The following is a 19367-nucleotide window of genomic DNA, read 5'->3' as shown; positions in this document are numbered from 1 at the left end:
ACTTTAAATAAGTAAATTTTAGTTTATTTATTTTTCCCCCTCAAAAGGTTTTCTAAATGGATTAATAAAATTTTTTTTTTTTTTTTTTTTTTTTTTTTTTTTTTTTTTACTTTTGGTACATCAAACAGCTTTAGGCTGAAAATCCACATCTGTCATTCCACCACATGCCAAAGGTTCTCCGTTACATAGAGATCTGGTGACTGTGGAGATCAAACTGGTGACCAGTTTGGGATGATTTTAGCTCTGACTTGGTGTGTTTTCCTGCTGGATTGACCATCAGAGGACGGTACGCTGTCGGCAACATGTCAACCTTACTGTTGCAACTATCGGCCATATGTTCAGGTGCATTTGTAGTTAAAAGATCATAAAGGCACCTGAACAGTTTTATTCATACCCTGTGTTTGAAATAATCACTTTATTTCACCAAAACGGCAATTTTGACTGAGTCCTGATTCAGAACACGTGGAGAGAGCTGAAGAATTGGGTGAAAACATGAAGGTCTTCCAACGCTGAAGATGATTTTATTTTTTATAAAATGTAAGTAAAAGTGTTTGTTTTAAAAATGTTCTTAAATTGTTTAATTTTTTGAGACATTCCTCTTGTTTCCTATCCAGTGAAAACGCTCTGGTTCAGTTATAACACATCTTCAGTCTGAATCTGCCAACGACACGGATGGCTTTGGCCTCAGCTGTGTGTACATTTTATTACACCATTTAATAAAATTTACATTTCATAAAATAGCCGTATACATATTTTGAACTTTTTAACTCAAACATCCAGATTCAAATCAGTCAAAGTTTGAATCTTTGCATCGGTACTGAAAATGGACCTGATGACCCTGTTGCTAAAAATATCATCATTTCCTGGCATCCTCTGAACAGATACAATATGCTGTAAAAGAAAAGATAAGGGGAGTCTGATTGGATGCATTTTTATCTCAATGTTAAATGTTAGAACCATGGCTGACGTTGAATTTTGTTGTTATTTTGTTGCAATAACAACTGTGAATTTCTTTAACGTTTGTTGTTAAAGAAAGAAATCAGGTAGAAATAACTGTGAAAACAGAAACAGGGGCTTTAAATCTGGTTTGTCTTTCATAAGCATCGAATATAAACCCTGAAATCATGATTTATGAATTGCAGGCAGCAGTGATCTTCTCCAAGGATCCTCAAATGCTGTTTTGAAAATGTGAGGGAAAAAATTCACAAGTCACTGTGTTGCCGGGTTGCTTTTATGTGTGACGGATGATTTACCTCCACTCATTTGTTCACACAGTTTATTTATGTCAGCTGGAACAAAGTAATCATGTGTGGTATTGACCCTGGTCAGACTTTCACAGGATAAATCGATAAAGCGTCCTTGTTAAAAGAGATGCGAATAGAAACGCTCTCACTCGTATATGCATTTTTACAGTATGACTGTTTAATTAACACACTGAACATTTTATGTCATCGCATGAAGCGTTACATCAGGGAGAGTCATTACTTTTCATGCATCCAGATGATCGTTTTAGTTTTTTCAATCAGTTTTTAACTCTTAAATAAAACTTTTCATGAGCTGAATATGAAAGTTGATTTGCAAAATGTTGTTAAATATATATTTGAATAAAATAAATATACTGAAACCAGTATCTGCTCCAGTTATAACAGGGTTGTATCCATTTCTGATCCATGAAGGTTTTCACTCTGAAATAAAGTCATATTATCAGCCTAGAAATGCTTGTTATGTTTGGGTTTTACTCTGTGAAGATCTGAGCCGTTTAATTGTTTCTACGATTTTTTTCCAACCTTTTATCGTCAGGTTAAAGATACTCTGTGGGTTTTCTTTTCCAGCTCATTAAACCATGGAGTAGATTGATTTAATAATGCCAATTATTAAATACATTTTTGCAAAGTTTTGACCTTCGCCACTGATCTTTAGCCAAGTTTAATTTCTCATTAAGAACTACAAGATAAATAAAAAAGAACATTACAAATATTTTCTATCCTTCGTAACACAATTAGTAATTTATATCATGTTAGAGAGCAGTTATGTAAATAGCGTCGTCTATTAAAAATAATTAGTTGGCATTTTGAAAGCATTTAACATGGCTAGTTTGGTTAGCATTCAACATCAGTCTCTAAGGTTTCCCTGGAGAAGATGATTCCTTACTTTACCGAGGAAATAAAAATGTTTTTCAGCATTTCCAGATCCAATGATTTCCATGAAAGAAAGGAATGAAAAGCTTACAAGCATAAAATCGAGCTACTTTGCCTTCCTGTTATCTACTGAAAGCGCTCTCTCTCGTTGTCTGGCACCTTAATTGAAGTCTCAGTTTGGTTTGAAATAAATTTTGCACCTCGACGCTTCCCTAACGCCAACATTGAGATTTTCCTGCTGAGTAACAACATTCACCTGGAAACATTTAGCTAGATTTTATTTAATAATGAGAAAAAGTAAAGATTCTTGAGTTTCCAACCAGCTGGCTGGGTCAGAGCCAGTCGAGCTGGAAAACAACTAACACTTTGACAAATCTGGTTAAGGTTCTGTTTTGAGAAGAAAGCATTTGTAGATTATGTATTAGTCGGGTTTAAGCCTGAATCTGCAGGGGAAATATTACAACTACAAAGCAGATATGTATATCCTTCAATCTGAAACTTAACAGTTTAAACTTATTAAAAAGAAGTCGACATCGCTTTTCATGGCGTTTCCAAATATTGTAAAATAATGCAATACAGTCATTATTTTTAAGATTTTACTCCCCCTTTAGTCTTCAACAACAACGACAAAAGAAAACTGTGGATACTTGGATGTGTAATTTCCATGCAGGACAGATTAAATAGATGTGGTGAATTGTGGACAGCTATTAGACTAACAGGGCTTTTGGCTCACACACACGCCGCATTAAACGCTCTGTTTTTCCCCATTTTTCCTTCCCCACCATGTTGTTCCTCTCATCACCCACTCAGAGTTATCTCAGGTCTGGAAACCAGACCTGACAGATTACAGACGGAGTGTAAATAAACGTGACAGTGCTGAAACATTAACCAGATTGTTGTGGGTCCAGTTGGAGGTCGTCGAGGGGGCTTCTGTCAACATGGCCGCCTCCTCTCAGCCGGGAAGAGGAATTTATTACCGCCTTCGACGCATCGAGCTAATTCCATCAGGGATTTTAACTGGAGGGGGGACGGTTTCAGATTTACTAACTCTCCTCTCCTAATCTCAGCTCCTTCTGCTATTGGCTGCTTCGTTCCCTCTAGGATCCAGAGAAGCTTGTTGAGTTTGCTTTTATGTCTGAGGAGTCTGTGTGTTTTATTTATTTGTCTTTGAAGTTTTTATATCATTATCCATTTTTTTTTATTTATTTTTTTAGTTTTTTACTTAGGCTCCATTTCAGAAAATCTCTTTCTCTCCACAGAACATTTTTTTTGCTGCATGGAGGTGTTGCAGCTTAGCAAAATGTAAAAAAAAAAAAAAAAAACACACCAAGCTGTCCCTGTTTAAATGTGTTTCAGCATATCAGAGTATGAAGAAGCTTTTTCACTCTGCTAATCCTCTTATCATGTGTCAGTGCCAGCACACAGGCGACCGCATTCAACCAAAAATACACCAAGCCGCCAAAAACGCACGATTAACCGCTATTTTTAAAAAGGTGTTAAAGCTTTAAGTTGTAGCTCTGCTTTGCAGGTTTTCTGCTTCTCCTTTTAGAGAAGATTCTTATCCCGAAGGCAAGAATCCAGCCTCTCTGCATTCAGTCATGTCTCTGAAACTCTGCTGCCGGTTAGCTTTGATCTGAGAGAAATCTCCATGAGGAACCTCAACCTTAGAGCATTAAAATCCTCCCCGGGGCTTAGTGAGCGCCAGCATCACACCCAGGTACGACTTCTGCATCAGCAGCACTTTGCAGTTATCGAGCGGCGGAGGGTGAAGACAGCTGAGTAGCTGCAGACGTCTTCTGGAGGGTTTGACCCACTTCCAGGCTCCCCTGCCCCCCGGTTTGCTCCGACACGCTGCATACTGGAGCAACAATCTGCTGAGCTGCAGCACAGCTCTGCATCCACACTGGGGAGATGCTGTCTGGAAGCTTGTGTGTGTGTGTGTGTGTGTGTGTGTGTGTGTGTGTGTGTGTGTGTGTGTGTGTGTGTGTGTGTGTGTGTGTGTGAGAGATTCAAGGTCAATGTGTGCCTCTGTGCAGCTCAGAGTATCCAAGACCTTGAGTGGAGTCATTTTGAGCTGCTGGTTTTAGGGTAATACGCTAAAGCAGAGCTTTATGTCAGTAAATAAAATAAAAGAATGGCTAAGAAATTATTAAAAGCAGCTACAGTGGCCTCAAAAATGATTCTTATACCTTTAACTTTTTCTGATTTTTAACATTTCAATCAAAAATGTCAATGTGTGCTATTGCTTTATAGGTCAACACCAAGTAGTTTATATTTGTGGAGCAAATTTTAAAAGGTTTTCTGATTTTCACATTTTTGTCATGAATTAAAGTCTACAGACTTCATGTTTTTACTTGATTATTAGCCGGTATGATTCATGGGTTATGAGTTGTTAAAATAAATCTGTCTATTTTAGCTGTAGCCTTATGCGAACTAGATGTTGTTGATTTGATGACTAAAGTTTATATCGGTGGTTACAGACTTGAGACTTGACTTGGACTTGAAGTGTTTTATCACGTTTCACGTTTTATGAAGAAAAACGTCTTTAAAACGAAGCTTTATTTACCTTACGCTTCACAATTTAGTACTATCTGTTGGTTAAAATCCCAATAAAACATCAAAATGGAAAAAACGAGGAATATAAGTACTTTTGCAAGACGCTACACAACCTCAGAGAGCTCTATTAAATTTAAATCGCAGGAGGAAGATTGTACTACAGAGGTTTGCACAACTAATTTTGATTTTGATCAGTCAATTGGACTAATAAATAGTCCCATAAAACATTTACAAATGGACTCAAACTTCTTCTCCAGGGCATGGCCTTTATTTTATTGCCACTGCAGCAAATGTACAACTGATGTTTTTTTTTTGTTTGTTTGTTTCTGACTCGGATGTTTAAATTTAACTCTCAGTATTTTCCAGAAAGCTTTTCAGGATCTGTGCTTTGTTCACAGGGATCCTGGACCGTCTGCATTATTTATAGCAGCAAAGGATGGCTGCATGAAACTGGTTTCCTAGAAAAGTCGAGTGTAAAACCTAACAGTGAAGCTCAGGCGTAAAAAAAGAAAAGAAAAAAAAAAACGCTTTTCATGAAACTCGTGTCTTCTGATTGTTTGACAGACACATCTGTAAAACAACATGGGGTCATCTTGAAGCCATAAGCAATGCCACTCATGCATGTTCATTATAATAGTCAGTGTAAACAGTTTGCAGGGTTTTCCTCATCAGGCTTTACTTGAGCCCCCACCAGACTTAGCATTGCTTATTTTTTAAGTCTTTTTAAAATGTTTGCGTCTTTTAAGACTTCATAGTTGGTGTTCAGGTGTTAATCTTTCACTCTTCCAGTAACTCATAATTATCAAGTGGTATTTTCAAATCTCCTGTCAATTTTAAACATTTTTTAACTCAAAACCACAAGGGGCCGCTGGATGAATGACTGTCCCGGCACCCAACCAATGTGGAAACCTTGGTTTGGCATCGAACAGCTGGACAAAGCGATTTGTGCTGCGTTTGAAGACATGTCCCCTCCGGTTTTCGGACTGCTTGAAGCAGCGCTGAGTGAAGACGAGTCCAGACGGCGGGAGGGAAACTCCTCTGGAACGGGAGTGGAGACGCTCACTCAGTCATGGACGTTAGACGCAGAGATTTAGTCAGATTACCAAACAAGCACTCACAGGCTTTCAGACTCATCAGCCTTTCCTGTGCTCACAAAGGCATGACTGTATACGTCGAAGGGATTAGCACACCTTATAAATCATATTTGTTTGGACATATGTGCATATACACATTTTTTCCTGGCTCGTCCCTCTTTTCCTTTGAATCGCGGTTTACCAGAAGCTCCTGCTTCATATGAGATAATCAGGAAAGGTGAACTTTCATTCATCTGTATTTATTTAGCTTTTCAAACCTCCATCAAACTGGGTCCTGGTATCTGCAGCACGATCTTGAATTCGGAGGGGAGGGTGTTTTTTCTCCAGCTGTGTGTTTATCAGCCTTTCTAAGTGTAAACAGCCATGCTAAGGCCGATATCTATCAGGCTCCCCGACCAGCTTCTATTTGGATTACGGTAAAGATATGGATCTACACAGGTGTCAGATTGAGTCCTCAGTCTCAGAGTGTTGTAGATTATTTGGCCTGATTTTGGTTCACATGGCACATTTTTATTCTTGGCAGCATTGACAACCGTTTGTAGATGTTTGTCAGGTGTTTACTTGAAGCGTATCGATTCTTCCTGGAGCCGTCAACGGGTTGCCGTTTCTTTCTGAACCGATCTCTCCTTCTCACCGTCGGTCAATAGCGTCAAGTGACCGGTTGATCGAAGCAGCGTGCTCAGCTGCAGGTTCGTCCTGTCTTTTGACGTCACTCTGTTTTGCCCGATGAGCAGGCGCTGTGGTGTGTTTTCGTGTGTCATCACATGTAACTGTTGGGTTTGCAGAGGAACTCGCAGTCGCCATGAAAACTGTAATTTGTGGCTCTGGAGGAGATCGTTAGGAGGGCGAAAGTGCAGCCTGCCGGGTTCAGCACAATGTTATGTTCAATCAACACAATAATGACTTATTACAGGGTTTGCTGCCTGAACCGCTGATGGAGGAAGAATACTAATGCACCACTTTCTTTCCTGTGTCAATGTTGAGAAAGTACCAGTCAGGACTTTTTTTTAATTTTTATTATCGCTTTTACTGATTTGAGTCGGTTAAAATGGCGTTTGCTGACACCAATCCAAATCTGATGCTTGGTATTAAAATCAACTGCATGTTTTTACTTAAAGAAAATATGATAAAGTATGTTACATCAGTATTTTTTTTGAATTTGTGTGATTTGTGATTACTTCTCCATTTTAACTCATTAACCAATGGCGTGCTACAATGTCGATTTCCATGACAGCATGGATTTTGACCTAACAGGAGTTTCTGCAGGACATTATTTTGTTTCTAAACGTATATCTGTCTTGACGTACAGCTGCAGTCTTCAATAAATTCACTCTGGTTGGAGACGACTCGCTAGTAAAATGCTTCAGGGTGGTTCATCAATCCAAAGTTACTGAAAAAGTTGTTTTCATGTTACAAAAACTTGGTGCTTTGCTTTGAAAGATGTACAGTTCAATTAATTTTGGCCCCACGGCTCTCTGGATGCATCAGAGATGCCACGTCTTCGATATGATTTGCAGTTGAGCCCAAAATTATTCATACCTCTGACAGATTCAGATTAAAGCAATTTTCATTCTACCAAGAAGTTTTCCAATCAGAAATGAGACGCTTATCTGCCAAAGGAGATCAAAATAATGTACAAAAGATGTATTTTTTTTAAAAATATCATCTACTCCTTTGTCCACTCTTTCTCAATATTTACTGGAAACAATTAGGGAATTTTTCTTAGCATTCATGACAAATGTTCTGTATATTTCCACTGTCAATCTAACAATTCATCTTTTGCAATGAGCTCAAAGTCGATAAGGGTGGAAGGCCTCCTTGCCATCACCCTAATTTATAGCTTCCTCCATAAATTGTTTAGGAGATTCAAGACGAGAGTTTGCTAGGGTCTCTCTAAATGATTCATTATTCTTCCTTCCTTTCACAAAGAACATGTTGATCAAATTAAAAGAAAACATTGTTGAGAAAGATTAGCAAGACTGTTACTGATTAATTACTATGAATAAGATATGGATTAAATTACAATATGCAATATTCCTGTGGTTTGTTTACATTCCACGTTTATTTGGGGTGTTGAAACAGAGACACACCAATCAATCGACTTTAGTTAAAAACTGATCACCTTATTTAAAAAAGCTCATAATTGTTTCTAAAAGCATACACAATCAGGCAAAAGTTAAGGGCACACGCTTTGTTCAGTAAATAAGGATAATCCTGCAATTCTTCCATTTAATCGGATCTCAAACAAAACATGAAATCATTACTGGCCACTAAAAGCCTAACTGGTGCATCTCTGCTAAATAGTTCTGCTAAACGTGTCCGTTTCCGTTTCTCAGGTGTTGCGAGTGCAGCGCCTCGCTTTCCCACTGGTACTACGAGAAAGATGGACGGCTGTACTGCAAGAAGGATTACTGGGCCAAGTTTGGGGAGCTGTGCCACGGCTGCAACGACCCGATCACCACCGGCCTCATCATGGTAAGAGCGGCCTCGTCGCTCAGCGCCCCCCTTCCAATCCCCCGTCCCCTGCTGGCTCTTTGTTTGCCGATGAAACTCGAGTTACACCTGAGTCCACACATTTTTGTCGGCCCGGTTATTGTGTGCCAACACGCGTGGAAGCACGCCAGACCTGTAACCGACCCTGGTCGCGTTAGCTGCTCTGTGAGATTGTTTTCCAGACCGCCGCTGACGGAAGCGGCTGTTGTTGGGGCAGGAAGGGCGGATCAGGTGGACAACACATGTGGTCACAGCAGAAGAGACACAATCGTCTCCTTCCGCTGAGAAGTGGTGCTGCATTATTCAGAAGACAAGATGCAAACATCAGAGGAGACTCGCGTCTGTTCGCTGACTTAATCACACATTTTTAAAGCTTAAGGAAACTAATGCATTTATTTAAAGGGTTTTCCATGCCTGGCAGAGAGCATGGTGGGGATTTTGTTTGCAAGCAGCAGAAACGCAGGTGTTTGTGTGCTTAAGAACAGGGTAATTTATTTTTACAGCAAAGATTGTCTTACAACACAAAGTTGTAAAAATGAGCTGATTTTTAAAACAGTCATGAGGGTATTTTTAGCTTTTTTTAATCGGAAACTTAATTGAAAAATCTGGGGGTGGGGGATTCTGTGTTCTCAATGCTTCAAGAAGATTTTTGGGAGTTAATTTTACATGACATTAGAAGTTCGTCATTAAAAAAAAAATAATAAATTATCTGTGCAGCTTTCTGTTTCACTTCCTGCTGGTGGCTGACATGAAATCACAGACAGTAGAAACTAGTTTTTGTGGTGAAGTTTTGTCAAGCGCTCCGACATACAAGAGCCAAATGAAATACTTGGAATTACTCTGGAAATGATTGGATAATTCAAACAGACCTACATAGACAGGCAAAGTTAAATCTGGAAAGACATTTCGATACCAGTACAAATGTTTGTACAGCACTGAACGTGTTGAATATTATCAGAGTGGAAATATCACAACACAAACATGCAACAGTCCATTGCAAAAGCAGCTTGTTGGGACACATATCGGACCTGTGGATGCAATGAAAGATTCTTATCTTCAGGTGTTTGCACTGCAAATAAGATTATGAAGAACCAAATGGCTGCACAGTTTGCAAAGCATAATCTTTTTTATGCATCGTCTTTTACAAATATATGCTACAGCTAGAGGTTAGACATGAGAAAACTGTTACTGGAAAATTTATTGATATAGATTTAAGCAAAACATAACATTTCCAGTGTCATGCATTCGCACACTGCTTATCACTAATATATTTGCTGCTTATCACTAATATATTTGCTGTTTATCACTAATATATTTGCTGTTTATCACTAATATATTTGCCCAGCTGCATGTACTCTAACATACTTTAAATCCCACAGCTGGACTATTTTTGACTTCAGGAACTGAGATTCTAGAGCATGTGTAGTGATGAGGATATGGTAGCGTCAAGAAGACAGTGTGGAAAATAATGTCAGCTGATTGAGGAAATGGTATGCAGAGGCTGTGTTATTAAAATGTGTCCTGACCCAATCTATTTAGTATGAAACGTAAATGATGAGCAGTTTGGCCACCAGCTGATTGGGGGCAGTAAAACGTCTTAACATTTGTGGCTCATTTTACATTTTATGGATTCATTGCCGAGAAAATGTGACACCGGGAAAAATTATGTCTGAGCTTTTGTTCCACAAAACGTTTAGTTGAGCTGATAGATTGGTCTGCAGAAGCAAGATTTAATCATTTGTTCACCGACTGGTGTTCGTTTGAAGTGAATGACCTCTGCTTTTCTCTAAATCTTAGTGTGTAGATTAACATTTGCATTACCTTCAGACAGATTACCCTCTGCAGTGCAATCTCAGTGAGTCTCTGTAAAGTGAATGAATTAGGCAGAGAGATTGCTGCTTCCCTCTTCTCCGGTTTATTGCCCCTCTCACTCTGCAGAGTCACTGATTGACCGCAGCTGCACTTTAACAGATTTGACATCAGCCACTCAATCTGCGCTGCTGAGGCGGCCGTATCGGCTGCATTACCTTGCTGACGCTTTCGCCAAGGTCGGGGCCGCACGGCCGGACTCGCTGGGCTCAGGAGAGAAACAGTCCTATTTTTAATATTCACTGATGAAACGCAGTTGTCACAGTGAGTAAAAACCATTTCATGACGCAGCGATGAGTCAGAGTCTGCAGAGACGAAATCCACACACCGTGGTCAGTTTGTTGGAAATGGGCAACAAGGAGCTTTGTTCTCATTTCAAGTGATTTCATCATAGGTATTTTTTACTATGTCTGTCAGAGAAACTTAAGTGAGGATTTGCATTAATTTTCCCTGTTATGTCAGAGTTGTTTGCTTGTGGCAGTGGGGTTTCTGGTGAGGATTAGCACAGCTTCAGAAAACTGTTAGTCATGAACGAGCAGAAATCCTATCCATCATGCATCGGTGTTTCCACTGAAATGCTCGCCTCTTTGCATGCACTAACCTCACTGTAAACACATTTTAAGCCGTTTTAGGTTACAGTCCACTAAGTATGTTAACTATGTTCCTTCAATCACACATACCAATCATCAATATCAGTCGCTCAGTTGGTAATCAGCGCCTTCCGTAATTAAAATTTTTATTCACTCTGAGATTGATTTACCAATGATTTAATGGAGCAGAAACAAGCAAACAAACAAGTCTAAAGATAAACAATATCGCAGTAATTACACATTATTACCAAATACGAGCCGTTCAAAATATTAATTAAACTCATTGACGTTTACGGTTATCAAGACGATTTTGGTGTCTCAGGAGTTTAAGGAAAGTTTCTGATTTCCAATAACTAACAAAAGTCTGAGGAAGAAAAGAAAAAGAGGAAAATGAGGTAAAGATCTCAAAACTATCAGGACCTATTTTTCCAACAGAACTGCAACTAAAGAAAGAAATGAATGACTTATTTATGATTCAACATCTGATTGTTGCCTCAGACGTAGAAGCAACAATGGTTAATATGTGGAGTAAAAACTCATACAACATGTTGGTTAAATAAACTGTTTATTATGGGCAAAATAATAATAATAATAATAATAATAATAATAATAATAATAATAATAATAATGGCAAAAGATTTAAAATTCTTTTCCGTTCCAATGAAGGTTTTTGTCATTGGTATCAAAGTAAAAAGAAAACCCCAATTTATTAAAAGCCTATAGAAAATAAATGAACCATTTTAAACATATTTGTTCTACGACTTGCAATTATAGGTTTAGTTTCTCTCCATTGTTTCCTCTCTGTGAATCAACCATTTGCTTAGAGCGATTGTTTTGAATATCTTAGGATATTTTTGTGTTGGACAATCACATTGCTTTGTGTCGACTGTCTGTTTGCTCAGAATGAGCCTCTTGTTCTCTGCAGTGTCAGCTCTGGGTAAATTGGGAGTAATTCAGCCAGAGAAGAGGCTTTCAGTTATTTACAACCTTAGACTGATTGATGTGCTGAGCTCAGAGTTAGCCGATGTAATTCAAGTTCCTCTGCTTTTCCCTCTTTCCTGCTGTCTGTGTCTAATCAGTCACTCAGAACTAATCAATCTGCAATAATCTAAACATTTAGTTCAGAGTCAGGCACTATTAATTAAACTATTTTAATAATATATCAATGTTTTTTGGAAGAAGCATTTCTATTTTTTTTTAAATCATGTCTGTACAGTGTAAATAAAAAAGCAGTTTTCTATTAGGTTAGCAGAAAACCTAACAGAAAACTGTTAGGTTTTCTGTAGCTAAACTACTGCTAGCTACTAGCTAGCTACTGCTAATAAATCTGCTGGATTTATTAAGAGCCCTCCGTCTAAAAAAACCGAACCATAGTTTCGTTCATGCCGTGTTTACGTGGAGCGCCTTTATTTCCCTCCTGTTCTGCCAGATCGATAACATTCAACTTAAAAGCTGCATCATATGAGTTTGAATAAATTTCTCCGTCGTGCCTGCTGCTAGCACGTGGTTGTTCTATGAAAATTAGCGCTTTCTTCTTTGATTTCCGATTTTGATTTTCAACAATTCACTTCCTACTAAAGAGCCCCCTGGTGGTTGAAGAAAAATACACAGAAAAGCTGCACCGTGTTTATAAACCGCATGGTTCAAAGCGTAGGAAAAAAGTAGCGGCTTATAGTCTGAAAAATACGGTAAGTATGAAACTTTTTATATATACAGTTTTATATATATTTAACTGTATCTCATAATGAACGTGAAGCAAAACAAAATTTATGTCCACTTAGTGTCGAGTAAAAACTGCACTGAATACATAAGAGAGAAAAAAAGTTCTTGCTTAGTGCCTCAGCTAAATTTATACCTTCACTGTTATTATTTAGATAGTTACAGCTAATATGACCTTAATCAGGTGTTTGCACATGACCCAAGGTGACCTAAATTAGCAGTTTTCTGTACTTTCCATCATGATGCTTCACTTTCAGTTACTATCGATCTTTGGAGTTATGGCAGTTTGGGGTTTTTTCCTTTGTTTCACTTTTATTATTGTTTTCTGGTGCAACAAAATGTTCTGAAACAGGAGGAGCAGGAATTCAAGACCTTTCTGCGAAATCACAAGTAGTTGAAAATCCTTTGAGGGAACTTTGTGTTTTCTTATGAAACTCCCAAAACCATGGAGAGCGCTAACATCAGGGAATGCACCTCTTTTACATACAGAGTTATTTTCTGAACATTTTGCAATAAAATAAAATGGGCTGACATATTAACGGGTGGGGTATAAATGTTAACTTTGTAACAGTTTTGAGTTGAATCCCAAACCACTGTTTGTCATTGTTGGTACAGAAATAATAGCCAGATGTTTTGCTGAGTCAACATTAAATGGAAAGTCCCAGATCTACATTTGCAGCTCACAACTCCCACTGAAGCCGTGTGTAACTAGAAATCTTCCTACTGTTTCTGTAAATACCTCCTGGTTGTCTTTGCCCCCAACTGATCACAGAGCCATGTGTTGTTGAGAAATAATTTCTCATCTTTTTGCAAGAGTTGTTGTTCGGGGGAAATGCTGCTCCTTGTGCGATTGCAGGAACTTTTTCAATTGTGCAACATGTGAGATGAATTGTTCCAACATGTTTCCACCTCTGGGAGGCCAGAGGTCCACATCGCATACAGTCGGAGGTGTTCAACCTGCTGGACCTTTTCCATCAATCACACGTCAACTGTATGGATCAGACGCCATAATTTGATCAGTTTTTCCATCCGGTGCTTCAGTCAGAGACCCGCATTGACTTCTCATTTCCTCCCGTTGGTGTGGAAACCGTGACGAAAGCGACAGCCGCTGTAGGCTGAAATCCCCCCTGAGGTGTAGCTGTGGGCTGTTCTGGTTTCACTTCTGACCTCAGAAACAACAAACTTGACTAAACTCACTCTTTTGCTTTTTCGACACAGACTACCATGCAAATAACTGAATTTGAAGTCATGGATTAGACGGGGTCTTTTCTTCTTGGTAAAGAAAATTCAGTAAATTTAAAGAGAAGTGGAACAAACAAGTGACTGCACTCAGTAATACCTGTTTTGCAGCAGTTTTTAAGTCTTATATCATTGTGTCATGCCAGACAAACAGATCGACCAGTAAAACAAGCATACCGAGGCTATATCAGTATGAAATAAAGGAAAAACAAACAACAATGCTTTGTAGAGTCTAACTCTGCAAAACAAGTGATCTATGAGACCTGAGTCTGCATCGGATTTAAATCACAAAAATCTTCATCCCATGTGATAAAAGGAAGCCAGTAAGTGTGGATCATTTGGGTAAATTATTATTAATGTTGTTGCCTCTTCCAGCTGTTTGGTTGTCATGGAAACGTATTGTATAGTACACACATTTCTTGCAACACTCACAGGGGTGTGTGTGTTGTCATCTTAAGGGTGTGTTGGATTTATTGTACTGGGAAATTTGGTGACCATTGATCATTTATGTTGTCATCAACGGACATCTCAGGCACTTTTGGTTAAAATAAAAAGCTTTTTCTGTTTTGATTTTCTTTTCCAGAAATGTTGTTGCACTTCATAACAAGGCTGCATCTTTAGTTGATCACTTGGAGTAAATCTTGGAACACCTTTAACTTATAAACACTTAAAGTAAGGAGAAGAAAAGCCTTTAAATCCTGCACAATAGACTGTTATTAACAGAGTACAAAGTATGGAGATTACCAGGTTTTAGCTAAGACGAGAGACATGAACCTTAAAGTCTAGACTTGGAGTTCAGAAAAAATGGAGTTTGGAAAATATTTTATCTATAACTCACCGTGCAGTACTTAAATTAAATTAATTTAAGTTTTCCAACCCAACTACTGTTGTAGTCAATAGAAAACCCTAATTGAAAAAGAAGCAAGTTAATCATGGCATTCAAATGTTAAGCATGAAACTCAAAATTAATGAGTGAAAACAGAACAAACAGGTTTGTGTAACTTGTCGATTCTTCCTGATACCAGCGCACAAAGTAAAACAGAAAGAAATCAAAAATGCGATTAGCATCTCAGTTGTTTTATGGCTCATGTTTGTTTTAGATAAGATCATTTAGTCAAAGCAGGTCCTTCCTGGCAGTAGAGGTTGAGGCTATAGGTTGAGAATTTGATCCCAACTTTATCCTAAATGTTTCCACGTATAAAAAATATAAATGCACAACAAAGTTCAATCTTTGTATGGCTGAAACAGTCAGGTTAATTTCACTGGCTGTCCGGCCTTCCCCAGCTGGTGTCTGGATGCATCAGTCCAGTTTCTGATGCAGCGTCCAGAACCCTCACAGTGATTTAATAATGGTCCAGCCCAGCAGCCTGGACCATCACCTGGACTTTGTCTCCAACACTTTATTCTGACAACCAGCAGGAAGCACAGAGTTCATTTGACCTTCTATTAATAACCGCACGCTTCGACACCGAGGACCGGGTCAGAACCCGCTGGCACGCAGGACTTGTTTCATTTCTGTGGTCTGTACAAGTAAAGAAAGAGAAAACCATAATTAATTAGATGTACCTTACAACACTAGTAACTGTGAATGTTTGATTTACTTTCAAAGTATTTAACTCTGCTGAAAACCTAAACATACTTCTTAACCTTTCATCTGTTAGCATTGTATTATATTTTTGTAACCAAAGTATCAGTGCTTTTGTGATTGAATTTAACAAAGCCAATGGCTTGCAATGAATATATGCTTTTTTGACTTAGCATAACAGAATAGAAGGGGCAACTTTTCCTGCCATTTCTGATTTACTTAGATTTTGCTTTCAGAGATCTTGTGAGCCTTCAGGTAGGTTGATGGTTTTCTAAGCTTTCTCAAGGTATTTTTTTTATTATTTTAGTGATAAGTGTGCCTTAAAAATTAGAAAAGAGAAAAGGAAAGACCAAAATAGAATTGACTAGTTATTAGAATCTCACCAGTGTCCATATGGAAACTTGGCAATTGATTATTTTATTAATCCTTAAAAGCATCACACTAAGCACTGGCCTCCACAATCGTCACTGAAGATGCTATTCCGTAGAGAACAGGATCCAAAGTTCACTTTTTTCACCATTATTAGCTAAGAAAGTTGTGTTTTCTATGACATATTGTCTTCAGGTCATTCAGGCTGAAAGAGAGCGAGAGAGAGCAAAACGTTTAGCTGATGACCGGAAAACTGGAAGAAAAGTTGCTGTTATTTTTTTTAATCATTTTCAACCTTCAACCTTTTTATTTTATTAACGTACTGGAACTGGAAATATTCATAACTTGCTGGAAATCTATATCTGTGTATACATTCGCTGGGTAAAACTCGGAGTGCTATTTTTGTAATGCTATGCGCTACCCATGCCAAACTCTAAGATAAAATACCGAAACCAGTTTAAAAAGCTGCTGAGAGCAGGAAGACTAGAGAAAATATCCTCATGTCCATTCTTTAAATTTTTTGTTATTGTAGCTCTTAAAGGGAAAGTGCATCTTTTATTTTAACAACAACCTTCAGTGTGTTTTATTGGATTCAGACCAACACAATGTAGTGCTTAGTTGTGAAAAGCATACATGGTTTTTAATGTTTAGCAAATAAAAACTGAATAAAACATAAAACTTTGTTTGTAGACCAATACACATTGAATGCAGACTTATATAGAGCTTTATTGTGGCACTCAATGACGTTTTATATGAAATCAGTCATTTCCATTCACATGCTGATAGTGACAAGCTACTGGGTTGTAGCCACAACTGCCCTGGGGCAGTCTGACAGAGAGTGAGTTCAAAGTTTTGCAGGGCTTTCTACTCTTGTTTTTCTTTAAAGTTTGGTGGTTCTATTTATTTAGCAAGTCTTTGAAAATGACAAAAGTGGGCAAGTGGAGGTCAAAAGAAGAAGTCTTGCCAGCTCTCGAAACTATGTGATATCACTAAAAACCAGAAAATTATAAAACACTTTCATAGTCAGATTATGTTCTTTTTTTTTGGGGGGGGGGGTTGTTAAAAATCGGACCAATCTGTGTCTCTGAGTTTGATAAAGAGTTTTCAGGTCTTGTTGGGTCCTGTTGCTGCCTGCCGACTCAAACCTGATCTATTGTCGTTTGGTTTTGCCTGAATGATTCATGGGGTTGAGAGGCTGAACAAACAACAAAACATTCTTTTGAAAACGGTCAGATTGTTGATAAGAAAAAAGTAAATAAAAAAAAACAACTCACAAGCAGCCCTAAGAAAACCATAAAAAAAAATCCTACATAGTCTCAACATCCCAAACAGATTACAATAAAACGTGTATTTTTGAAAGCATGTGAGGAGAGAAGACATTTCTAAAGACAACATCAGGATGTGTGTGTGTGAGGAGTGGAGGTGTGTGTGCTGGTAGCATCTGGCTGGCGCATGTGCCAGGAGTGGGCGGGGCCAAGCAGGAAACGATGAGGTCATTGCAAAAAGTAAGAGGGTAGAGGAAGACGGCGAGGAGAAGAGGGATGGGTGGAAGAGCCTGGAGGAGGGACATTGATTCAGAGATGAGCTAAGCTGGAAAGGCGTGGGCTGCACCCCCTCTCTCTCTCTCTCTCTCTCTCTCCCCCCGCCTGCAGCTCTGTGACTCCGCTCGGCTTGGCTGCTGCCAGTGTTTTGTTGTGACAGCGGGGAGAAACGCTTTCCTCAGTAGAATGAACTAGAAGAGCGAGGAGGAGACTCCAGCTCTCGCTGACATGGTGGGAGACTTGTTTTTCTGGAGCTTCTGCTGTCTCAGGCTGTGGAGACGGGACAAGAAGGTGAGGACGGTCACTGCTCCCACTTCCTGGGCGCCTTTTGGATCATATGTGGTATTCATGAGCCGGCGAGGAAGCAGGCGGGCAGGCAGGCTGACGGAGAGGGGGGGGGGGACGGTCTGCCGGGTCGCTTTTCCAGCATGCGTTTTAAAGTTTAACGCTGATTTCAATCCGTGATGCTGCATTTTGTGGGTCATTTGAAAGTAGGCCACTGTATCGCTCTAAAACCACAGTCCTGCTCTATTTTTGCTTTTGTTTTATTGCGAACAACTGACGACACATGCCGTCCAGTTTTAGAAGCTGCTCATTCTCGGCTATTTAGCATAAAAGTACAACTCAAAAAAAGTGCTTTCGGGGTATTTTTAATTCGCCACTTGGCGCTTTCTAAGCACAGCGATGGGGTTTCTCGTTTTACTACAGTGGATGTAGGATTTGCAGAGCGAGAAGTCAGAATTCATTAGAGCTCACCAGAGAGGAGGCCTGTTGTGTGTCCTGCTGTGTTACTGTACTGTTTGTGGTGGAAGGGGGTTTCCATTCAGAGAGCATCAATGTGGCTCACTGTCTTCATTCCAGTTGTTTCCCTAAATAATTCCCACAGCAGCTTAAACGTGTGAGCAGCGCTCTTGGTAAACTTTGTTTGACCCTCTCTCTGCTCAATCAGTCTTCATCAACAGCTTTCTGCAACACTTTAACCCTATTTATGTGAATGTAAGCTCTATGACATGTTTGACTCTTCTTGGTATTTGGCTACGCTTTTGCTTTATTCGAGTGTTAAGTCACATGCAGCTCTGTATTTATTTATTTTTGAATTAATGAACGTAAAGTTTATACTATCAAAAGGGAGGAAAAGGAGATTAAAAGGAGCATCTGCTCTGCTCTCAAGCTGCAGATGAATATATGAGCTAAATTCAGTGTCATTAACATTTGGTGCTAAGGTCAATGCTGTTTATCACCAGTACTCTTCTCTGGAGTCGAGTTAAGGAGAATGAAAAATACTTTGAAAACCGACTAGTTTATTTTTACCCTTGGTTCCCCTTTTTGTGGCAACTTATCTAATTTTATATAAATAACTGCATGACTTCATCTATTTTTAAGGGTTCTCATGTTTGCGGTGTGCTCTGCTTCAGTCTGTTTTCCAATTGCAACATTTAATCTGCAAGGAAATTGTGAAATTACGTGGGGAATTTGAAGAATGTCACGAAATAAAACTTTACTAAAACGGGAACTGAATGACGCGCTTAGAAACATGACTAATGTAAACAGCAGCTAAGAAATAAAAATAATGCGTTTATGAAATGTATGAATAACAAGAGGAAAAATTCAGTAAATTAACTTCATCACCAAATGCCTAAATTACTAATAAGTATTGCATGTTATTCAATTTAAAAATAAATTGACCATGGTACAAGGCAGTAGATGATCCAGGATTGGAAACACCAGGAAGGTTGATGGTGCAATATTAAAATAGAAATAAAATTCAAGAAGCAGCTCATAAACAAAGTTTGACTTCAACAACACAAGAAACAAAGAACAAGATGGAAGATAAAATAAAAGACGAAATCGATCACAAACTTGAAAACTGGTTGCAGGTTTGGATATTGTTTAAGATATTTTATTTATTTATCTATTATTTATTTAGTTATGGACAATTATAAATACAGTGGACCTCCAGTTATATTGTTTAATGTTAAAGCAGTTTTGCTGATTTTCAACACAAGACCACAGGAAGCTTTTGATAGATCAGAAAACGAACAGGAAGAAAGTAAAAGAAGTTAAAATCTCAAACAGCAATGTTGGACCAGTGTTCAAAGACTCTTAAACACCCGTATAAATAATATTTTAACAACTAGTCCTTCTGTTTCCTTTGAGCTGTTTTTGACTTTTGC

The 19367-nt window shown here is 38.6% G+C and overlaps 1 protein-coding gene across 5 annotated transcripts in view; it reads left to right on the top strand.

Moving 5' to 3' along the window:
- limk1a (LIM domain kinase 1a) overlaps window positions 1-19367 on the top strand; it is a 59177-nt gene that overhangs the window by 25483 nt on the left and 14327 nt on the right. For 4 of the 5 annotated variants that reach the window (XM_015048514.1, XM_015048513.1, XM_015048511.1 and 1 more), the window contains one exon: window positions 8125-8263. In XM_015048514.1, the coding sequence (XP_014904000.1) occupies window positions 8125-8263 (139 nt within the window). Of the gene's footprint in view, window positions 1-8124; window positions 8264-17182; window positions 17485-19367 lie in introns of those variants that run through there. The other variant, XM_015048516.1, reaches the window with a different exon arrangement.

The sequence above is a fragment of the Poecilia latipinna genome, unplaced genomic scaffold (genome assembly GCF_001443285.1).
Source record: "Poecilia latipinna isolate Pla-1442-1.1 unplaced genomic scaffold, P_latipinna-1.0 Scaffold889, whole genome shotgun sequence".
Classification (NCBI taxonomy): Eukaryota; Metazoa; Chordata; class Actinopteri; order Cyprinodontiformes; family Poeciliidae; genus Poecilia; species Poecilia latipinna.
This window is presented reverse-complemented; position numbering and strand designations above follow the sequence as displayed.